Source organism: Nothobranchius furzeri, chromosome 1 (genome assembly GCF_043380555.1).
Source record: "Nothobranchius furzeri strain GRZ-AD chromosome 1, NfurGRZ-RIMD1, whole genome shotgun sequence".
NCBI lineage: Eukaryota > Metazoa > Chordata > Actinopteri > Cyprinodontiformes > Nothobranchiidae > Nothobranchius > Nothobranchius furzeri.
The window spans coordinates 65,707,321-65,730,656 of record NC_091741.1 but is presented as its reverse complement, the minus strand read 5'-3'; the positions used below and the strand labels follow the sequence as shown (position 1 = coordinate 65,730,656).

Genomic DNA, 23,336 nt, shown 5'->3' with positions numbered 1-23,336 from the left:
CTGAAGCTAAACAAACTTCCTGTTGTGTTGCAGGCGGTCCAGCTGCACATCAGATTCGCTGACCGCACCACCACCTACAACAAAAACAGACTGATATTTCTGCAGCTGAGAGTCAAACAGCTGACTGATCAGGCCCAACAGATAAAGGAGTTGGACTACTGGAGGGTGAGGGGGTGAATCATGGTGTAGACCATAGACTGTACATATACCTGAGGCCTGAGCTGTCCTTTAAAAAAACGCTGTGTTCTCAGGCCATGGTGGCTTACTTCTACAGCATCAACTACAGCACCAACATGTGGATCTTCTGGTGGCCCATCCTCCGAGTCATCTATGTGGTGGTTTATGTGGTGGGATTTACCAGCATCTAGTAACGCCACATCATGGTTACCTGCACTCCTGATCTGAGTCAAAACAGATCTACTCTACTTCTGTCCTTAGAAATGTGAGGCTGATTTAGTGTTTGGCTTTGTCACTTTGGCTTTTATTTAGAAAGTTCAGACATAAAACAGTCTTACAGAAGGAAAACTTTAAACATATTTACAAAATAATATCGTTGTATAAAAATACAGGTTCCTTTTAGTGAGGAAGGCTCATCTGGTCTGTCCTGATGTGTTTCAGATGATGGTTTGTTCTTCAGTAAACCTTAGACCTACAGAAGAAACGGAAAAGGAAAACAAACCATAAAATAAAAATAGGTCACTTCCTCTGAAGCCCCCAATAGCCCCCAAGATGTGGTCACCTGGAGAAGGTGGATATGGAGATGACTCCAAGGAGAAACTCTAGGCTGTAGAAGCAGAGCAGGATGGAGCTGAGGATAAACTCGAGGCGAAGGACGAAGGTCTGCAGCAGCAGGTAATAAACAGCCAGTGCCGCACAGGGAAGCAGGATGGAGAGGGACATGCAGGAGGACAGAGAACGCTCACACAGGTTCCCCTTCCAGCCTAGACGACGACACAATGCACACCACTCAGTGAGATGGTCTATCTGCTTAAAGCAGAAAATAACCTGCTTCCATTTCACTGAAGGGCTCCCACAAACGGAGGCTTTTAACGGCAAGAGCACAGATGGGACGACCCAAACATTCTCCTCAATTTTTAGAAGCACATTTATGTCTTCCTTGGTAAAACAGGAAATGAAATAGAACTTGTGTAGATTCTCATAAATGTCACTTTGTGATGATGATTAAGTTTGTTTGGTATTTTTTTGCCTGCTTTCTGTATGCTGTGGTAATCCTCAGACTGGTGGATTGGTTGGGAAAGTCATTGAACTGGTTGTGGTTGTTGTTTTGTTTTGATTTGATTTTTGATATTTTTTCCAAGATTTGACTTCAGATTTCATGTGGTACGTTTGGGAAGTGCGTAGCTTTATATTAAAACCAGAGGATCCAAGCCTCTTTAAAAACTTTATATAGCTTTTATTTTTTATATATTTTTAAATCAATTGATTTCAGTATATTTAGACACCTGTTGTACTTGTTGCTATAAAACGTCTCATAAACAGTGATGACTGAACATGTTTCAAACTGGTTAAATTCATTAAGTTAAAATCAGAGCTGGTTTGGCTGCTTAGTCTTGTATCAGAGGTTTAAAGAGTTTACAGTAAACATTTCACTTCACGAGTTCTTCTCAGTAGCTCCTGCTGGATGACGTGTTCAGACACACACGTTCACACAAACTGAGACACTGACTTCTATGTTATAACTAATATAACTGTTCAGCTTCAGTTTTAATGATTGTGTTCAGTTATTTATCAAAGACAGTCTGGTGCAGGATTTTCACAGGGATTTAAAAACAAGTCCTTACATGTGCTGTAGAGCCATAATTAAATACATGTGTTGGGAGAGTTGATCACTGGGTTTCTGTTTTATTCCTCTTTTTGTTGTCATGGTGACGCAACAGGGGCCACATGGGTGCAGGTGGTCGCAATCAAAAGGAGCTGTCAGTCTGTCGCCTGGTGGTTTTACAGAGGAGGGATGGGTAGCCGTAGTTATTGTTGACCATTACAATTCAGTTCGTCTTACTTTGTTTACATGGTCACGTTATGTTTAGGGATTTGACCCAAATTAAGTTAAAGCCACCTGTAACAGTAAAAAGCTATAATAAATGGAGAAATGCATCCCATCTCTCTGTGGGTTCATGAGAAGCTGACAGCGCATCAAACAAATAGACCTGGGGCCTCATTTATCAAGCTTGCTTACACACAACACGGGGTCGGAAAACTGCGTAAGGAACTTTCCACGCAAACTTTGGGATTTATGAAAGAAAACTTAGCAGGAAAATGTGCGCAACTTTAAGTTGACTAAGGACCTTGCTTACACACATGTTGGACATGGAGAGCACCTGCAGTGCTGCCGAGAAGGATAAAATTATGAAATCCTGCAGCATTATCACTTGTACTGCTTCGTTTTCACACAGACAAGACCCCCACATGCACACACACACGCGCGCACACACACACAGCCTAAAGCGCAGAATACGGAATGCAGAATATCAGCAGGGGGACAGATCAAGACAGTGTGAGCGTCCTGTCACCGTGACCCGATTGATCATGCGCCCTGGCTACTTGTACAGGGGAGATTTCTGTTTGGGTGGCTGGTTAGCGTGCGTGACTTTCACCTGGGAGTCTGGGGATCGAATCCTGATTGGACAAAGTTTTTTATATCCGCCACAGATCTCTCTGAAGAATTCAAAACATTGATGGCTTCAGCAACATTGTGCCACTCCGTGGAATTTCTCTTGTTTTGCAAAAGCACTTCCTTTCATTTCTCCACCTCACCCACAAGTACCTGAATTTCTGCTTGTGAAATAGCGCTTCCTTGATCTGCGGTCGTGATCGAAATGCTGCAACAAGCCAGCTTATGTATATGCATGAGATCCACAAGGCACTTTGCATTGGCTATTTATGGCAGTAAGTGGCTGTGGTGAGGGCGGGATGTGACTAAAAAGCAGCTGAGAAACATTCTCGTTAGTCTCCGATTTATGAAGCGGAGATTGCGTGCAGCTGTGCGTCCTCCATGTTTGATAGATCACAAACCTGCTTGGCGTAAGTACTTTTTTTTTGCTGAGCTTAAGTACGGTTTTATTAAGGAATCTACGCAATGTCTGATAAATGAGACCCCTAGACCCATTCTCTGCCTCTATAGTGACTGTGGAAGTATGTGGTCACCCGGAGGAGGTGACGTATACATGCTCACAGAACTAGTAAACACTGATTTCTAAATACTCATGTTTGCTGTTTCTGTTCTTTACCATAAAAGATCCTCAGAGTCTCCAAACCGAGGAAGAGAAGGAGCAGAACCACGTCCAGAACCAGATTGTCTGATGGGTACGGCAACAAGATTCCTGCACAGACAAAATGGACCACATCTCTTTTTGGTTTCCACAGAGAAGGTTTCATCAAGGAGCTGTTTGGTTGCCAGGTGTTATCTCATGAACACTGAGGATTTATTTGAAAACTAAAGCAGATGAAGGCACAGTTGAGATGTGATTAATCATGGTTCCTCCTGAGTTTATAGTTTCTGCTGTTGTGAAAGTGGGAAATTTGGTAAATATGTCACAGACCTTTATAAATGAACATGAGGATCTCTGCCAGGTAGAAGGCAGCAAAGTACCAGCTGTTCAGGTACAGGAGCACCTGCAGAGGAGTGGATGAGAGCTGTACGAGAGACGGTCAAGGATAACAGCAGCAGGTAAAACATGAGCTGCCAGTTATATAAGGATACAACAGGCTGGCTTCCTGCAGAAGAGACAGAACCAAGCTCTCATTAACATCTGCAATTAGTATGCTGTAGGCTCAAAATCAGCATCAGTAAAATTACTGACTTACTACTGATGGATAAAATAGTAAAAGAAAAACAGTAGGGCTAAATGATGTAACTAGCTCTAAATGCTATTTATATAGAGAGAAAATCACTCATCTGGATCTTGCATCTATAAAATAATATTTTTGTTTACGTAAAAAAGCACGAAATACGTGTTTTCCACAATAAAAAGATTATTTGTTACTGCGTAGCTTTTAGGAGTAATACGCAGTAACGTGTTCGCTGATAAGTAATGTGTTGATTTTTAGGTCATCGCAGTTCGAGCAGACGCTTAGCTTCAGTTCACAGACAAGATAAACCTCGGCTGCCGTTTTCTTTAGCTTTTCCTCCAAACGGAAACGAAAACGTTACATTTCCCTTTTCATTTGGGTCCAAATAAACATCGCGACAGATTCAGACGGCGGACTTTTATTCGGTTTATAAGGAACAAACAACTGCATGAAACTCACCAGGCGCCATGTCTTGATTTCTGGTTGCTATGGATACCATAGACTTAGAACACATACACGCTGCTTTCTTTTATGTAATTTCGAAGCCGCCATATTGGAGAGGGAGACGGGCGAAGCAGACTCAGGCTTTTTGGAACGGCTTACAGCTAAAAGCCAGCAGATCTTTTACTACTCTAATCCCAATCCATACTCGAAGCATCAGTGGTACGGAACATCTCTGTTTAAAATTTAATCCATCCACACCGGTCGCAGTGCAGAACATTTTAGGCGCATCTCAGAAGTGACTCGCCTTCATGTTTTCTATTTTTTAAGATGTATTCAGATCATCACCCGTCTTCATTTGGTCAGGATGACCCTGAACAGTCTCCATCAGCTGCCTGCACTGCACTACAGACACTAACAGCAGGATTAAGACAAATCCCGATTCATTTCAATCTTTAGTTAGAAACGTGACGAAAACTAATTTTGTTTAATTGGTGTCTAACTGAAACTGGGCTTTACCTCTGTTTTGTGTTCATCAAAATATTTTTATTTCATATAAAAATTGTTCGTGATTAATAATCAAGTAATTTAGAAAATTTAGGCTATTTTTTATTTAGGCCTTTTTTTGTTGTTTGTTACTCATAAAATGTAATACAATCACCAGGGTAATCGATCGTTTCAGTATACTGAGCTTAAGATAATTTTGTGCTAGTTAAACCAAATCAATAAGAATGTATTGTTTTTAAAACTAAAAGAAACCAAACTCATTAGCTCAAAATTATTCACCAGTTGTATGTTTTTTTTAAATATATATTGTCTGTTTATTCCGACACTATTGTAATCGTAAAACGTTTAGGCTTGTAATGAATCAAAAAAGGAAAACTATATTTCACGCCATAAATGCATTATGCAGTCTGAGGATTTCAGTGCAGCTTCTACATTTTACATGTCTGTGTGCTTCCGGTCGCGCTGGTTTTTCTTTTTCGGTCCTCTTCATCATAAGGGCTGCACTACTGCCCCCTTTTGGATCTATCGAGTTTCTACAGTCTTTCACGTGCACCCGTGGATTAAAAACGGGTCTAATGTGTATGTCGATGGTCTAAACCTGTTTTGTTTTTTGTGTTTTCTGTAGAATATATAGTTACGTTAATAAAATATCAAATCAAGCTTTATTATTTTTCCCACAAATGAATCTATTATTCATCAAATAAAGAGCTAAAACAAAACAAAATTGGGTTATTCTATTTTTCATCTGAAGTAGCCTATTGGTTTTCTTTATAAATTCAAATTCATTCAGTCTATCATTTATCACCCAAAGATTGCAGGAGAAAATGTTTAATTGTTTATTTATGAAATTGTATGTCTGTTGTCGGACAAAAGAATAACCATCACGTTCAAATAATGATCACTTTATACAGAAAATCAATCTATCCGTTTTCTGAAACTAATCACATCCCATTTCGATCCAAACCAAAAAATCGCAGAGGGTTCTGTAAAATCGTTGAAAGCATTTTAATTCAAATAAGGGCCAAGGTGTCAAAAAAACGGCAATATCCAGCATGCATCAGCAGCGTACTGATTGGCCAGGACTTTTCGAGGGTTTACGTGGCACTGTTGTTCCTGCGCATGCTCAGTGACAAGTCTGTCCCGGCAGGAAGATGGTGTCGTTGCGGTTCAAGATGCAGCAGTCGTTTGTGTTTTCAGTTTTATTCCTGAATGCTTTATACATCTGCGTCTCCTCTTTGTACTTTCACATCGGAGAGACCGAGAAGAAATGTTTCATAGAGGAAATTCCAGACGAGACGATGATTATCGGTGAGTGTCGGAGCTTAATGCTGTTAGCTAAAGCTGTTAGCGCCATGCTGAGTTGAAGTAAACTTGTCTCTTCACAGGAAATCAACAAATGTCAAGCTTGTGCTGAGCTCAGAAATGTTTTATATCTCTCCGAAGCTTTATATAAACCTATATCCTATAAACTATTTTACCGGTTGCAGCTAAACCGATTCAATTATGCGTTTTCAGGAAGTTTCCTGTTAGATTTTGTTTAAAGTTGAAGTAAATACATATCTCTGCTTAATATTTCTTAATTATATATTTCTTTAAAAATTCTCCGCTTGAATAGTGAAAAACTGATGCCTTTTAGGTTGCAAATGTAAACGTGTACTATGTTGACATCAGCAGTTTAATTAAAAGAAATATTTAGCAACCGTTTGATTCCTTCTTAAGGTAAATAATCTATCTCTTTTCACAAAATGAACATTTCAGGTGATTACATCTGTTCAAAGTTAGTGTCTGTCACAAACGTTTCACTCTGAACTAAACAATAAGACCAGACATGCAATTTTAGTCAAGTGATGAACCACAGACATTTTAGAACACAGACTAAGTTCCCAGTGTTCAACTGGATAATACAAGTCTTGACAAAGTGTTGTTTTAATCTCTGAAGGACACAGAATCAGCAGTAACCGTTATCAGAATTGAAAAGCAGCTTTGTGGCCTCCACTTTTTAATAGTTACATTGTGACATTCAAAATTGTATTTGTAAATCTTCCTTCAGCTAAATAAAAACATTTTTGTATTTTATATTTGACAAAGGTGACTGTGGAGAGAGAGCAGCAGAGAACCAAGAACAGATCCCTGTGGTACACCACTTTTTAACCTGGGAAATTTGTTTTGACTGTGTCCAAAAGACATTTTGTTACAAATTCACTACAGGAAATTCTAAACAGGCTACTTGTAACTGATCCAAGCTGGGAACACACAGCAGACAGGAACAATGAACTTATGAACCCATATCTCAATTCAGGTTTTTTTTCTCTCTTTTTAGGTTTTTAGGCAAGGCACCTTTATTTTTATAGGACATTTCATACACCAAAGCAATTCACTGTGCTTTCCAGAAGGAAGGACATCAAGAATATAAAACATTAAAATGTAAACGATGACATAAAAACAGCCGATTTTAAAATACACAAATTATTTGAACAAATTTAAATGCACAAATAAAATTAGACGTACAAATAAGATAAAAGGGCTAAGTTAAAGGCTGAGGAGTTATAGTGCAGAAGGTGCAGCATAATGAAACAGGTTTAAGAACAGGAGCGATGTGTTCGGTCCTCTGGGTTCTTGTTAAGACTCTAGCAGCAGCATTCTGAATAAGCTGCAGTTGCTTCACAGCTTTTTTCGGAAGACCAGTTAAAAGACTATTGCAGTAATCCAGCCTGCTGGAGATGAACTCATTAATGAGCTTCCCTAGGTCTTGTCTGGATATGAGACCTCTGAGTCGTGCTATTTGATGAAAATGATAAAACATCTAGTTGTGACCAGTGAAGCTCAGGGCTGAATCAGTTGACAAAAAAATTTGTCTAACCTGAGTCTTTGTCTTTATTCCTCTGGAGTCAAGTTGAGCAGTAATAGAATAGAATAGACTTTATTGATCCCACAGTGGGAAAATCCACTTGTTACAGCAGCACCAACACTTAAGAGGATAATTAGAAAAAAAAATAAAAACAAAGGTAGATGCACATAGGCGGTAATCTAACCTCCATCCTATCCTTATTTCCAAAGACAATAACTTCTGTCTTGTCTTTTGTAATTGGAAATGCAAAATATAACTATTTCAGGGAAAGTGTCATGATGTGAAATCTGAAGGTGTGTGGGGATGAAGGGATTATTCTGCTCCTAGGTCAGAAACCCTGCACCAGCAGGGTTGGGTTGAATGTTTTGCGCTGTGCCTGTTACTCCCCAGCTGTTTAACATTTTGATAAAAGCCTTTTTAAAAACACTTTCAGCAGATATAGAGCTCATCTGAACATGAAAAACCACATTCCTTAATCCTGTTGTAACACCAGTTTGTTTTTTTCTTTCATGTGTTTTAAGGTCTTAGACCTTGGTTGTGTAACACTGATCTAAAAAACCTTTATACACCAAATATCACCAACAAGGTATTAATAATGTGTCACGGTGAATGAAAAGGTTCAATTATTGCTAACATTTAAGTGTGTGTTTCTGTTCAGGTAACTATCGAACGCAGCTGTTCGATAAACAGCGAGAGGAGTACCTGCCGGCCACACCGGGTCTGGGAATGCTCGTGGAAGTCAAAGATCCAGATGACAAGGTGAACAAAGAATAAACACAATTACTTAAAACCACACTAACGGAGAAGCTGCAGTTACAGTTGTACTCTGAATCTGCCTCTCTACAAACATGAGTCAGCAGGTCACCTCAAATTCTTTTCGTTTTAACGTCGTCTTTGGTTTCCTGCAGGTGATTCTGTCTCGGCAGTACGGCTCTGAGGGACGCTTCACCTTCACATCACACACACCTGGAGAACACCAGATCTGCTTGCACTCCAACTCCTCCAAGTTCTCCCTGTTTGCTGGAGGCATGCTGGTGAGGAGACGTCTGATGTGGTGCTCACATGGAGCCCAAAGCGCCCGTGTTGTGCTGACAGAAACTTTCTGTCCACTTAGGTGATGATGGCATCTTTTGAATAATGAAGACCTACTGCTTTTTGTTTGTTGCAGAGGGTTCATCTGGACATCCAGGTGGGCGAACACGCCAACAACTATGCTGAGATTGCTGCCAAAGACAAGCTGACAGAGCTGCAGCTGAGAGTCCGACAGCTGGTGGAGCAGGTGGACCAGATCCAGAAGGAGCAGAACTACCAGCGGGTCAGTCACATAAGATCAAGGTGTCACTGATGTTGGTTTAGTTAGATGTTTAACGCTCTTCTGTCTGCCCTCAGTACCGCGAGGAGCGTTTTCGGCAGACGAGCGAGAGCACCAACCAGCGTGTCCTCTGGTGGTCCATCGTACAGACCCTTATCCTAGTGGCCATAGGCATATGGCAGATGAGACACCTGAAGAGCTTCTTTGAGGCTAAGAAGCTGGTGTAACTGCTGGAGAAGTGTGTGTGTGTGTGTGTGTGCGTGCGTGTGTTAGTTCTCTACTGATGGATGCTGTACTGAGCAGCTCCTGTCCAAGGAGACGAGATACAGAAACATCCAGCTGCCGATCAGACTTGAAAACATCATTATTGTTGTTGTTGTTGTTGTTTGTGAAAAGCCCCGCACATCTGCAGGAACACATTTCACCGACACGCAGGAAACATTTTCAGGTCTGGACTGATGTTTGAGCCCAGCAGCCATGCAGTAATTTATTTTTCTTTTCTCAGTCAGTTTGTGTTACTGATCATTAGAGAGATGGACAAGCAGGAGTCCGTTTACACGAGGCGTTCGATCCTTTGTAGAAGAATGAAAAACATTTGGTTTATTTGTAACATGATTTGTAACATTTTCACTATTTACTGAAATTCTGCTGAAATTAAAACTAAATCTGGCTGAAATGTAATCTGATTACTGATGGTTACTCTCAAAACTTAACATTTTTAACTAATTTTCCAGTATTGAACTTGAATCAGCATATCAAAATTATTCATTAAATAAAATAATGCTAAATAGGTTTTGGCTTACAAATAAGCAGATTACCATATTGTGTTGGTTTTATTGATTAGCTCAGGTGGAGCTCGATTAGTTAAAAATGTTTAATTTTACTTTAAATGTTAAGTTATCAGACTTTGTTTAGCTTGAAGGTTCAGTTTGGGGGCTTTTAGCTTCGTAGGGCACAAAATGTAATTTACTGGTATAGAGAAAAGTAAATAAAGCTTTTATGTTACAAAAAATGGAGCTTTTCAGATTTACAACTAAATTGATGGAAGAATTAGAAGATTTTAGGTGTAAATCTGCAAGGCAGTTTGTGTTTAATGACAGACCACTTTTGTGAATGCTCTGATCTTTGTGTAACTGAGTCACCCAAGTTAAACGTGGAAACCTAAACTTCACACAGGCGAGTTTGAAACGATGTAGAAAGGAACGTTTTCTTTAAAGCAGACCATCCATTTTTATTTGAGTCTAAAATTTTCAGTAATTTTGGAATTTTTCTGTACGTCTGCCATAAGTTTCACTTCAGCTGCACAAGTATAACAAGCTGAACACCCGCATTTCCAAATATTGGATTTCTCAATCAAAATTTTGGAAATACTCACGGATTATTGGGTTTCACTGTGCGAAAAGTATCTTCTGATTGTGTTTTTGCTGGTAGGTTCTTGGGTTTGGGGTTTGGATTTAAATCTGTCTTTTCTGGGCTGAGGCTTCAAGTCTTATGTGGTGAGTGCGTGTGAGATTAAATTCTAAATTTGCACTCTGGATAAAGTTGTCACATTTGGTGTGAAGGACATTGTGGCTGATTAAGACTTTTATTCTTGTAAAGTTCACATCAAAAGCTCACAGTCGCTGTTTAGAGTTTTTGTATACTGTAAAACTATATTGTATTTTCAGGGGGAGGTTTTTGACTAAGAAATTAAAAAATGTGATGCAAAATGTAATAAAACCAAAAAACTAAGATTGTCTTTGGGAGTATTAATTCTAGTGGATAATACCACGCAGGTGAACTATTACAGTAATGATGAAATGTTTCATCCAACTGAATATTTACATTTAAGGGCTAAAATTAAAAATATTAGAAATTCTAAACAGAAAGGTATACCTCAGCTGTTTCAGCTCACAGTCCCAACGGGTTTTAAATACATCTGCTCCAACACACATGCAAACTCCCAAAAAGCACCCAAAAGCTTGTCAAGTTCAGCAGAAGCTCAGTTTAAAGCAGGTGTGTTAAAGGAGAGAAGTAATTCTTGCAAAAATTTCTAAAAGAACATGACGGCTCATGTTGGTAAAGTTTCATCTGATTGATTCACGAGACTTCTGGAACAGTGTCCCAAAGGTGAAATAATTACCCATAATGCTCAGTTGCATGTCTGGAGAAAACCAAAGCTGATTCCAGCTATCAGAATATTGGTGGTACAAACACAGCAGCAGATATGCAACATAAATTAAAAAGAAGGAATCAGGGTGCTGCAATGACCAGTCAGGAGGCCGTACCAGAGTGAAATACTGGGAGTGTCACACTCCAACTGTAACCATCACGAGCTGCGTGTCTATAACACGCAAAGGACTGAGGATGAGGAGAACAGAAGACCAGAACTGGGTTCACCAGTTGGACTCTGGATTTTTACTCATTGGTTATTAACACCATGATCTCTGCATTACTATTCTTGTGTTTTTTCTTTTTTTATTGATCTGATAATGAATAAATTATTCTTTGAACTCTAACATAAAGGTAGTAAAACACTATCATTAGGAAGACAAAAATCAACTTTTCAGGCTTTAATGCATGCACAACGTGCTGTCTTCAAAAAAATTTCGACTAATTAAAAACTAATACGATAATAATAATAATAATAAATGTGTTATATTGTCAAAATAAATAGAATAGTCGATTGTAGGAACGTTTGTTGTTCCTCGCTGTTCCTGTCGGATGAGTGTTTAAGACGGACTCGGGGTTTAAACGGGTTATGTGGTTTTGGCCAACATTTATTTTCCATAAAACCGCTCACCGTTTTTAGTCCGGTAATATGTGAGTTTTTAGTGAAACTAATCATTAACCTTTGATGGTCAGAGGAAATAAAGCCGAGAGTCGATGCGGGGTTAGCCGGAGCACTGGAGCCTGAGAACCGCTTCATGCTACGTGTCCAGCCCGGTCCAGCCCGTTAGCTCCCACAGCTAAAGCCTCCGGGTCGGATCCGCTCTGAACATGGATTTTAACGCCTGACTTCACCGTGAAACCGGTGAAAAGAGATCCAGCACGGAGGTCCAGATGGAGGAGCCACACGGAATGGAATGAACCGGGTGTGACAGTTTGTCTGTTCACTGAAAGCAGCCGGTAAACATGATGTATTCATCCAGAAGAAAGCCCGTTCTGTACTTCAAAGAGGAAAGGAGGTAAGAAAGACTCTTTTACCTGAATAAACTTCTGAAAAAGAACCACAAGTTTCAACCATCAACACCATTTCAGTATTTATATTCTTCTTGTAACATTTGGTAAATAAGTTAAAATATGTTTCAGATTTTTGCCTAAAGAGACAGACAGGGGCAGACCGAGGTACACTGGGGCCCTGGGCTCTGACTTGTCAGGGCACCCAGCCTCCTACATAGGCTATTCTTTAACCGCTTGAACAAGCCCCCTAGGGGCAGCAGATCCAACATGGCTGCCACCACATAATCACTTAGTAAACAGCAAAGCATAATTTAATATTTGGTCCACATCAGCGTCCAATCTCTGTTGTCTATTCATTTTCTGAAATTGTTTGTGCCTAAAGCCCGAGTCATGCTTCTGCGTCTGCGACAGTGCATAGACATGCAACGCCATTATCCATCCTACGAGGGCTCTCCAGCAGGCCCGCAAGGACGGACGGAGTCAAGCTCTCTTTTCTAAACCTCCGTCTGTCAAGACAGAGAACGCAAGCTTGTGATTGGTCAGGGCACCGCTGACGTCTACACCGCCGCCATTGCACCTTCAAAAACATAAAAAGAGCCAAGGATAACAAGCGGCAGACACAGAGAAGCTTGAAGAATACCTCGCGAAAAAACTCTAAAAATATGAACGTTTAATTCCCCCGTGACTGGAGGAGTGAAAAGATGTGCAGCAAGCGTTTTATTTGTGGATGGAAATGACAGGAAACGTGGGTTTAGAGGTGGGGAGCGCATTAAGAGGTGGAGGAGAATGAGAAACAAAATTGTCTGTGTTAAAAAGTCTCTTATATACAAAAAAACACAATATAAACACACTATCTTGGACCAGATACATGACAGGATACCACAGAACAGCGCTTTGCCCTCTGTTGTCCTGCCGGGGAATTGCTTTGCAACACTCTCCAGGAGACGGAGAAGTATGAGAGTAAAATGTCTCCATCTGTGCTTGCGTGTCTCTCCCTGTTATGGCCGATGGAGAAGTACAAATCCAGCTTAACTCCATCAGTCACTGGGCAAGTGGCAGGGACACCCTGGACTTGGGGTGGGCAATATGACCCTAAACATTTACCATGATATCTATGAGCATTTTGACAATATTAAAAATAAAAAAAAGTTGATAGTCATTCATTATTTCTTTGGCAATATTACTAGGGCCCTATAAAATCTATTTTACTTTTTCCCTAATTAATTTTTTTTATTTATTTTTTGTTCGTTTTTATTTTCCTGAGTGTCACATTTTCATTCTAACCATATTTATTAACCTCAGTAGGTGCAATATTATAATGTGAAAGAATAATGAAATAAATCAGTAGCCAGTATTTGAAATTTCACTAACTTTCACAAATATAACAGTGCTGTGGTTCTGCAGAACACCGAGTTCTTTTACAAAGTTTTTAAACGATATTACACATCTTTTTATAAAAAAAAATATGCTATTCTTAATTGTTTATATGCAAAATTAGGTGTGTTTTGTTGTTTACGATTAACGATCACAAAAAGCAAGAGATGACGTCAGAGAGACAAGAGAAAGTGCTGGTCGCTGTTTGTTATGTCTAGATTTCAATGAAGTTCAAAGGAGCCAAACGGACAACTTGACTCTGTAACACAGCCCCCCCCCCCCCCCCCCCCCATGTTTGCATCACTTTACCACAAGTAAACAAAGCTTTTCCATTTTGTCATCAAGATATCTGGTGCAGCAAAATAAACTCGTGCCTCACATCTAATGTAGAAGCAGCAAGCTAGCAGGAGCCGGTCGCGTCTGTATTAATGAAGATGAATTGCTTAACATCTCTCTCTGTTTTATTTGTGTGCGGTGAGACAAACTGTGCCCAACCGAATGACAAGGTGACGGGTACGGGGGCCTGCAGCAGCCAAAATACTTCTGATCCACCATGAGTCTTTCTCCTCTTGCTCATATGAGCGAACACTCTGAGACTCCTGCCATGTTTGCCTTCACAACCACGTGACCTTAAGGATACGTTGACATCATCTAATTAGCATCTCTTTTTTTATCAGGCAAAAAAAAAATTACCAGTATTGTTGTGAAAGATATGACATGGCCCACCCCTACCCTGGACAAGTCATCAAAGGGATGCATAGAGACAAATCAGACTGACTCTCAGTCTCATTTTCACCTAGGGACAATTTAGAGCTGATAATTCTCTTAACATGTATTTTTGGCTGTGTGAGAGGAAGCTGGAGTACCCTGAGAAATCCAAGCATACATGGGAAGAGCAGGCTAACTGTGTGCAGAAAGGCCACAACTTGGGTTTTGAAGTTCATCATCATTTATTTCTATAGCACCTTCCACTATTTTTGTAGTAGCCCTACTGGGGTGCTGTATATTTTCACAATAAAACTAAGACCTACTTGTGATTCAAGGTAAAAGGCCAGTTGGTAAAAGTGTGTCTTTAAACGAGATGTAAAAGACTGGAGGGATGTTGCCTGCCTCATAAGCAAAGGTGATGCATTTTATAAGCTTGGGGCCACCACAGAGAATGCACAATCACCCCTAGATTTGTATCTAGAGCAACACACTTCCAAGAGTTCCTTGTCTAGGGAATGCAAGGCCCTTGAGGGGGTGTATCTATGGAGCAGTGAGGAGAGATAGTTAGAGGTAGTGCCCTGTAGGGCTTTGTACAGCAGGGTTTTAAACTCAACCCCATACTCAACTGGGAGCCAGTGAAGTTGTGTCAATACAGGACTGATATACTCCCTCCTCCTAGTACCTGACAAGAATCACTGAATTCTGGAAAAGCTGAAGGAGGGCAAGTGCACCTGAGGTCACACCAGCATACACAGCATTACAATAGTCTGGGCGTGACAATACAAATGCATGTAAAACTGTTTCTAAATGGGCCCTCGACAGCATTAGCTTGATCTTGGCGATCCGTCAGAGGTGCAAAAAACTAGATCGGACAACCATCGAAATTTGTTCATTAAACCTGAGAGCCGCGTCAAGAACTTCTATCTGTAAGCTGTTCTACCAGCTGTAGCACCAAACTGCCTTTCCAACCTCGGTCAGTGTAAAGAAATGCATTCTTTGTGTTTTTCTGAAAGGCTTTTGCATGAATATTGATACTAAGTGCAAAACATTTTGAATAATATGATTTTATGAACTCGGCAGTCAATAGAAGGAAGTGCTGCAGTTGTGCAGTCAGGTAACACTTGCCTCACAGCAAGAAGTCTGGGTTCACAACCCAGCTGTGTTCGTTTTAGCAGTTAGCATGTTCTCCCCATGCATGTGTGGGTTTTTGCTCTTCTCAGGATGAATTGTACCCACACATCTAAGAAACCGGCACAAATCCTTCGCTGATAATTCATTTCTCTGTACTTGGAGTTCAGCTATCTTTGTGAAATGCAGTGAATTTATCAACTGCTCTTGTCATCATGTTTTGCCCTCGGTGGACTTTAATAAACTCTGTGATTCATCTGTAATGACATCAGAATGTCTGTGTAGGACCTCAGGACCAAACTTCTGGAGTTTAGATAATTTTAGGAAAAAATATTATTTACTCTAGGACATTGTAAACTTTTTTTCTTCAAGTTTTTTTTAACTTTATTGTTGATAATACAATGAAAGTAGGATTTTTTAAATAGAATTCAAAGAATTAAATTGGCATTTGCGTTGTTTGAACTTAGGATTTAGTTAGAACATTCTGGTTAAAATATTTTATTGTGATGTTTCTGTTTTTATGACCTGCTGGGGATTAAACTCCCTTTGTGTCGTACAGGGAGTGCAGAATTATTAGGCAAGTTGTATTTTTGAGGAATAATTTTATTATTGAACAACAACCATGTTCTCAATGAACCCAAACAACTCATTAATATCAAAGCTGAATGTTTTTGGAAGTAGTTTTTAGTTTGTTTTTAGTTTTAGCTATTTTAGGGGGACATCTGTGTGTGCAGGTGACTATTACTGTGCATAATTATTAGGCAACTTAACAAAAAACAAATATTCATTTCAATTATTCAATTATTTATTTTTACCAGTGAAACCAATATAACATCTCCACATTCCCAAATAGACATTTCTGACATTCAAAAACAATAAAAAAACAAATCAGCGACCAATATAGCCACCTTTCTTTGCAAGGACACTCAAAAGCCTGCCATCCATGGATTCTGTCAGTGTTTTGATCTGTTCACCATCAACATTGCGTGCAGCAGCAACCACAGCCTCCCAGACACTGTTCAGAGAGGTGTACTGTTTTCCCTCCTTGTAAATCTCACATTTGATGATGGACCACAGGTTCTCAATGGGGTTCAGATCAGGTGAACAAGGAGGCCATGTCATTAGTTTTTCTTCTTTTATACCCTTTCTTGCCAGCCACGCTGTGGAGTACTTGGACGCGTGTGATGGAGCATTGTCCTGCATGAAAATCATGTTTTTCTTGAAGGATGCAGACTTCTTCCTGTACCACTGCTTGAAGAAGGTGTCTTCCAGAAACTGGCAGTAGGACTGGGAGTTGAGCTTGACTCCATCCTCAACCTGAAAAGGCCCCACAAGCTCATCTTTGATGATACCAGTCCAAACCAGTACTCCACCTCCACCTTGCTGGCATCTGAGTCGGACTGGAGCTCTCTGCCCTTTACCAATCCAGCCACGGGCCCATCCATCTGGCCCATCAAGACTCACTCTCATTTCATCAGTCCATAAAACCTTAGAAAAATCAGTCTTGAGATATTTCTTGGCCCAGTCTTGACGTTTCAGCTTGTGTGTCTTGTTCAGTGGTGGTCGTCTTTCAGCCTTTCTTACCTTGGCCATGTCTCTGAGTATTGCACACCTTGTGCTTTTGGGCACTCCAGTGATGTTGCAGCTCTGAAGTATGGCCAAACTGGTGGCAAGTGGCATCTTGGCAGCTGCACGCTTGACTTTTCTCAGTTCATGGGCAGTTATTTTGCGCCTTGGTTTGTCCACACGCTTCTTGCGACCCTGTTGACTTTTGAATGAAACGCTTGATTGTTCGATGATCACGTTTCAGAAGCTTTGCAATTTTAAGACTGCTGCATCCCTCTGCAAGATATCTCACTATTTTTGACTTTTCTGAGCCTATCAAGTCCTTCTTTTGACCCATTTTGCCAAAGGAAAGGAAGTTGCCTAATAATTATGCACACCTGATATAGGGTGTTGATGTCATTAGACCACACCCCTTTCATTACAGAGATGCACATCACCTAATATGCTTAATTGGTAGTAGGCTTTCGAGCCTATACAGCTTGGAGTAAGACAACATGCAAGAAGAGGATGATGTAGACAAAATACTCGTTTGCCTAATAATTCTGCACTCCCTGTATTTATGACATCAAAACCAATTTATTGACTCACTCTTCATCATTATTCCTTGTTGGTTTTTAAGAAATAAAACATCTGAAGTTCTTCATCAGCAGCCGAGGTGAGTAGAGTTTGAACTCCGCTTTAACACACGGTTCCCAAACTGTGGTTCCAGGACTCTGGTCAGGTCAAAGACGTAAAGTCAATGTTTTTCAGCTAAGGGACTTTATATTTAATATTCATAGAGGGAAACAGAAATATCTGTCATCACGACTCCAAAATGTTGCAGTAATTCATATTAAACCTGAAGACTAAAGGTTAGCAGATGGATAGAATCCAAATAAACCCCAAAGGTAGGGCTGGGCGATATGGCCTAAAACCAATATCACGATATATTGAGGATTTTCATCTCGATAATGAGAAATAGACGATAACTACAGGTATGCGCAGAAACAAAAGTTGTCCACTAGATGGAGCTGTCACATGTATCACTTCGAGTCACATTTTTATGTGACTCAAGGTGGTACAGCTTCTTAAAGGGACATGAACGTTGCCAACCTACACACATCGTTTCATTTTTGTATTATCAAATGTATTGACATGGGGAAAATTCTCAGTCAGAAGAGTCAGAAATTTTTATTACGTTACATTTTTAATTTTTTGCCCAGCCCTACCCAAAGGTTAAATGAACTTATTCAGATCTGTGTTTCAGCTGCCGTAGTCATTACATTTTAACAAAAAGTTAAAGTGACAGCGTGTATTTTTCTTGGCGATAGGGGCAGTAGATACCTAAATTGTTGCAAGCAAGCTGTATTTTTGTGTTGGAGTAAGACCTTACCAACGGATGCCCATTAGGGTCAAAAATGCCTGGGGAGTGCAGACTTCAGCAATATAACAAGCACATCAGATTCCTTTTCATCACTGGCAACGAGTGGAGAGGTAAATGTATAAAACAAATGTATAAAGCAAAATGTTTATTAATGGTAAAAATTTTGTAACCATTTTTCACAAATCAGTACACATGTTTTGTCCTCAAGGGCTCCCGTAGAAGGAAACACATCTAATATGAGACTTAGACCCGCTCCCATGTGTTTTAGACCAGTTATGTTATGAAGCGCCAATATTTTTCAACAACTGCAGGCATCATTTAATTCTTTTTCAACAACATTTTGATGGATATCTCCAGAGGTTAATGATTAAAACTACACATTGTCACTTTTATAGTTTTTAATATCTCAGATATTGTTTTATTGTGTTTTTTACTGCCATCTTTAATTCAGCTCAGCAAATCACCTCCTTATCAAGCTTTCTGTTTTGTTTGAAGAGCTTCTGAAGTCACTAAAACTTAGAGGAAAGCACCAAACAGCCATAAATGTAGCGTAATGACAGCATCCAGAACAGACTGAACCAAAACAATCAACCAGTCATCAGAATCATCCCAAACATTCAGATCTGTCAATCTGAGCTCAAAAATCTGATTATTTTTCCCTGCCATTGAATGCACCTTTGCTCTAATGGCAATCAAAAATCTGACATTTTTTTCAGGTGCCTGAATGAACTATTGCAAAGTCCTGATGAGAACATTTTTGCTTTTGCATTTAACGAGAATCAGTCAAAGTTTGCCTCTGTAGGTCAGAGTTCTTCAGAATGTTATTGGCTATCCGGACTAGATCAATATAACAATTATTATTAATTACTAAAAGGAAATAATCTGTTTGGGGGAAAAAAATGGGTTTTATTGCCACTTTATTGGGTCAAAATTGTGTTTTGTTGCAACCTCATAAGTGAGATTGTAAACCAGATAATGACGCTGATGAAAACATGAAATCTCTGAGTGTGATTCTCTGACAGGAAATAAACCTAATGAAATTATAATAGCTTTTAACTATTTGCATAAACAAAATAAAGAAGTTCATCGTAGCCTGAAGCTCTGTATCAACTAGTCACTCCTAATCCTTTCACAGGATGAAATGCTGATCGTCTTTAGTGCACTTTCCTGGTTAAGTAATAGTACTGATTATGTTCTGGACACCACTCTGATAAGTTTATCCTCCTGACCAGCTGTGTCACCTTCCTACACTGATCTACAAAAAATTAGAATGTGGTGCAAAAATCCATTTATGCCAGTAATCCAGCTTAGACTGAGAGACCATCTAAAGGCTCAGGGACCTTTTGCAGGTGTTCTGGATTCGTTAGCTGATTAGATTGTGACACTTTAAGTCTAGAACAATATTCTATAGGCTGAGATTTTTAATGTGGGGTTTTCATCAGCTGTAAGTCATAGTCATCACAGTTGTAACAAATAAAGGCTGAACTATCTGGCTTTGTATGTAATGGGTTTATCTCATGCATTAGGTTCACCTTTTAAGTTAATTTACTGACATTAATGAACTTTTACGTCACATTCTAATCTTTCGAGGTTCACCTGTATGGTGTTGGTCTCACATATACAAGCCTTCATTTTTAATAATTAAATTTCTTAAAAGAATACACATGGATTTAAATTTTGACCTACACATTGTTTTAAAACTGTTAGTTTTGTATTTTATGAGTTCCTGCTAATCTCAACTAACTGGATCAAATGATTAATCCTCTGAAGCATGGGTCTCAGGAGGTTAAACCTGGAATCTACAGGACACAGTTTGGGAATCTTTTTTTTTCTGTTTGGAAGCACGATTGCACACAAACTACGAGTTTGGACCATTACTCACCCAACAGCCTGCAGTCTTCGGTTACTTTATTCAGATTTAAAAACCTTATTTCTCAACAAACACAACACTATGAACTAGCCTTTGGTTGGCCCTTTCTACTGAGAAACCAGCTGCTGGAAACTACTGGTCCAGATACAGGAAGCAGCAGTGTCAGGAATCAGGACTCAACTTATTTAGATCATCTGAATATCTCCACTAACCCACAGAGGTGTCACTGAGCTCAGGAAGCCTCTTTTCTCTCCTGTTTTGATGGTTTCACCTGCTGGTTTCAGTTTAATTTACTTGTTTGACACAATTTGTTCCTGTTTTTTGTTGAATCAATACAAACATGAAATATTACAATACTCAGTATGACCCACAGACTGAAGTAGATGAGATTGAATCTCTGTAGTTGTCTCACACACTGATGTGGTGTGGTGAAAAATGTCCCCTGCATTTGACCCATCCCCGTGGGGAGCGATGAGCTGCAGACATGGCTGCGTTAGGGAACTATTTGGTGGTTTCCCCCCCCCCCCCCCCCCAATCCAACCCATTGGGTCCCATTATAAAGGTCTTTGGTATGACTCGACCGGGATTTGAACCCTGATCTCCCAGCCTACCACTAGGCCACTGAGCTGCATCTGAAGGATAGATGAGTACAAGAGGGTCTGGGTGCTGGATGCATACAAGAGGGACTGGTCTAAAACTTCTGCACAGTCCTGATCCTTGACTGTGGCGTTTGCTTGCTGGTCCTTGTGTGAAATTAACAGATTTAGTGCATGAATGTAAAACGGTCAGAATGTGAACCAGACAGCAGAACCAGCTGTGACTCCTCCCCCTCTTGTGTTTCCAGGCTGCTGTCGGGGAACTGCACCATCTACAAGCTTTTTGGGCTCTGCATGGTGCTGGTTCTGATCTCTCTGCTCTGGCTGCAGCTCAGTTGTTCAGGAGACATGTCCACATCATCAGAAAAAGACCACCGCGACCTCCAGCAACCACCACCCTGCCTGTCAAACACTCAGGCCCCTGCAGCGGACGACACTTCCTGGGGTCCTCACAAACTGGCTCTGGTGGTCCCCTTCAGGGAGCGCTTCGAAGAGCTGCTGGTTTTTGTTCCATTTATGCACACATTTCTCAACAAGAAGAAGATTCGACATAAGATCATCGTCATCAACCAGGTGGATCACTACAGGTGAGGGTGTGGTGGTCCGACAGAGGAGAAGCTAGAAGTTGCTTTGATTAAAATCATTAATATTACTTTTATGATCCAGAATGCGGCTACTGGTTAATGTCTGCAGGGGTTGTAGTTCTGCCTTTTAGCAGGATTAAACTCCAGGTTGTTTTTTCATTACCACCTATAATATATAATTACAGGTCCTTCTAAAAAAATTAGCATATTGTGATAAAGTTCATTATTTTCTGTAATGTACTGATAGACTTTCATATATATTAGATTCATTAAACACAACTGAAGTAGTTCAAGCCTTTTATTGTTTCTAATATTGATGTTTTTGGCATACAGCTCATGAAAACCCAAAATTCCTATCTCAAAAAATTAGCATATCATGAAAATGTTCTCCAAACGAGCTATTAACCTAATCATCTGAATCAACTAATTAACTCTAAACACCTGCAAAAGATTCCTGAGGCTTTTAAAAACTCCCAGCCTGGTTCATTACTCAAAACCGCAATCATGGGTAAGACTGCCAACCTGACTGCTGTCCAGAAGGCCATCATTGACACCCTCAAGCAAGAGGGTAAGACACAGAAAGAAATTTCTGAACAAATAGGCTGTTCCCAGAGTTCTGTATCAAGGCACCTCAGTGGGAAGTCTGTGGGAAGGAAAAAAGTGTGGCAGAAAACGCTACTTGGGTTTTCGTGAGCTGTATGCCAAAATCATCAATATTAGAAACAATAATAGGCTGGAACTACTTCAGTTGTGTGTAATGAATCTAATATATGTGAAAGTCTAATGTTTATCAGTACATTACAGACAATAATGAACTTTATCACAATATGCTAATTTTTTGAGAAGGACCTGTATTATTATTAATGTATGCTGAACCCTTATTGAAGGTCTGCTTGTTTTTGTCCTTCTCATTGTTCCAGATTTAATCGTGCCTCACTGATCAACGTGGGATACCTTGAGAGCGGGAACGATACGGATTACCTGGCCATGCATGATGTGGACCTGCTGCCCATGAATGAAGCCCTGGACTACGGGTTCCCCGTAGACGGGCCTTTCCACGTCGCCTCACCAGAGCTGCACCCCCTCTACCATTACAAGACCTACGTAGGAGGAATCCTGCTGCTCAGCAAGAGGCATTATCACATGGTACCTAGCTGCTTTATATATATATATGTATATGTATATATATATATATATATATCTATATATATGTAAATGTATATATATATATGTATATACATATATGTATATATATCCATATATATATATGTATATATGTATATATGTATATGTATATATGTATATATATATATGTATATATATATATATATATATATATATATATATATATAATGTGTATATGTATATGTATATATGTATATATATGTGTATATGTATATGTATATGTGTATATATATATGTATATGTATATGTATATATGTATATATATATATGTATATGTGTGTATATATATGTATATGTATATGTATATATATATATATGTATATGTATATATATATATATATGTATATGTATATATATATATATATATATATATATATATATATATATATATATATATACCGTAAATCCTCTAATACAGGCCGGTATTCAATTAAAGACCGGGTCTCCAATTTTGGCCGGTGTCAGAGTCAGCGGAGGTAAATAATGGCCGGTCTCTTATTGTGGCCGGATGGAATGTGGTAACAAGCAAGTACAAGCGTCCCAGCGGCAGGGTTATAGTCCCTAAATCAACCAGCAGGGGGCAGTAGGGGTTCACTCAGACATTTATTAGGCTTTTTCTTCAAGCTTTATAATGCTTCAGACACGATCCTCTATCACGCTCCTACCACACAGAGTCACGGTGTCAGTTAACCATGCTAATTCAACCCGCTCCACAGAACACACATCACCTTCCCTGTGGCTTACATAACACTCACACAACACGCAAATCAGCACATAGGAACTAGCAGAACGATAGGAAACACATATAACACAATACCCAGAATGCACCTGGCTTACAACCCCAGCCAGGTCATTACACTATCAAGTTCAAAGAGAACGTGC

General features: G+C 39.7%; 3 protein-coding genes across 3 annotated transcripts in view; 2 read left to right on the top strand and 1 right to left on the bottom strand.

The window, feature by feature from the left end:
* Nucleotides 1-453: 453 nt before the first annotated feature.
* On the bottom strand, nucleotides 454-4,346 carry tmem216 (transmembrane protein 216). The gene is made up of 6 exons (XM_015952153.3): nucleotides 4,270-4,346; nucleotides 3,722-3,735; nucleotides 3,561-3,654; nucleotides 3,249-3,341; nucleotides 740-941; nucleotides 454-649 (listed from the first exon to the last, which is right to left on the bottom strand). Exons 1-6 carry the CDS (start codon nucleotides 4,322-4,324, stop codon nucleotides 634-636), a joined length of 474 nt encoding a protein of 157 aa, XP_015807639.1. The 5' UTR covers nucleotides 4,325-4,346; the 3' UTR covers nucleotides 454-633.
* Nucleotides 4,347-5,875: 1,529 nt separating this feature from the next.
* Nucleotides 5,876-9,599, top strand: tmed9 (transmembrane p24 trafficking protein 9). The gene is made up of 5 exons (XM_015952163.3): nucleotides 5,876-6,066; nucleotides 8,265-8,365; nucleotides 8,515-8,640; nucleotides 8,775-8,921; nucleotides 8,996-9,599. Exons 1-5 carry the CDS (start codon nucleotides 5,910-5,912, stop codon nucleotides 9,143-9,145), a joined length of 681 nt encoding a protein of 226 aa, XP_015807649.1. The 5' UTR covers nucleotides 5,876-5,909; the 3' UTR covers nucleotides 9,146-9,599.
* Nucleotides 9,600-11,660: 2,061 nt separating this feature from the next.
* Nucleotides 11,661-23,336, top strand: part of b4galt7 (xylosylprotein beta 1,4-galactosyltransferase, polypeptide 7 (galactosyltransferase I)) — a 15,465-nt gene continuing 3,789 nt past the window's right edge. The window contains exons 1-3 of the mRNA XM_015952174.3: nucleotides 11,661-12,085; nucleotides 20,934-21,272; nucleotides 22,190-22,415. Of these exons, the coding sequence (XP_015807660.1) occupies nucleotides 12,033-12,085; nucleotides 20,934-21,272; nucleotides 22,190-22,415 (618 nt within the window). The 5' untranslated portion in view covers nucleotides 11,661-12,032. The remainder of the gene's footprint in view (nucleotides 12,086-20,933; nucleotides 21,273-22,189; nucleotides 22,416-23,336) is intronic.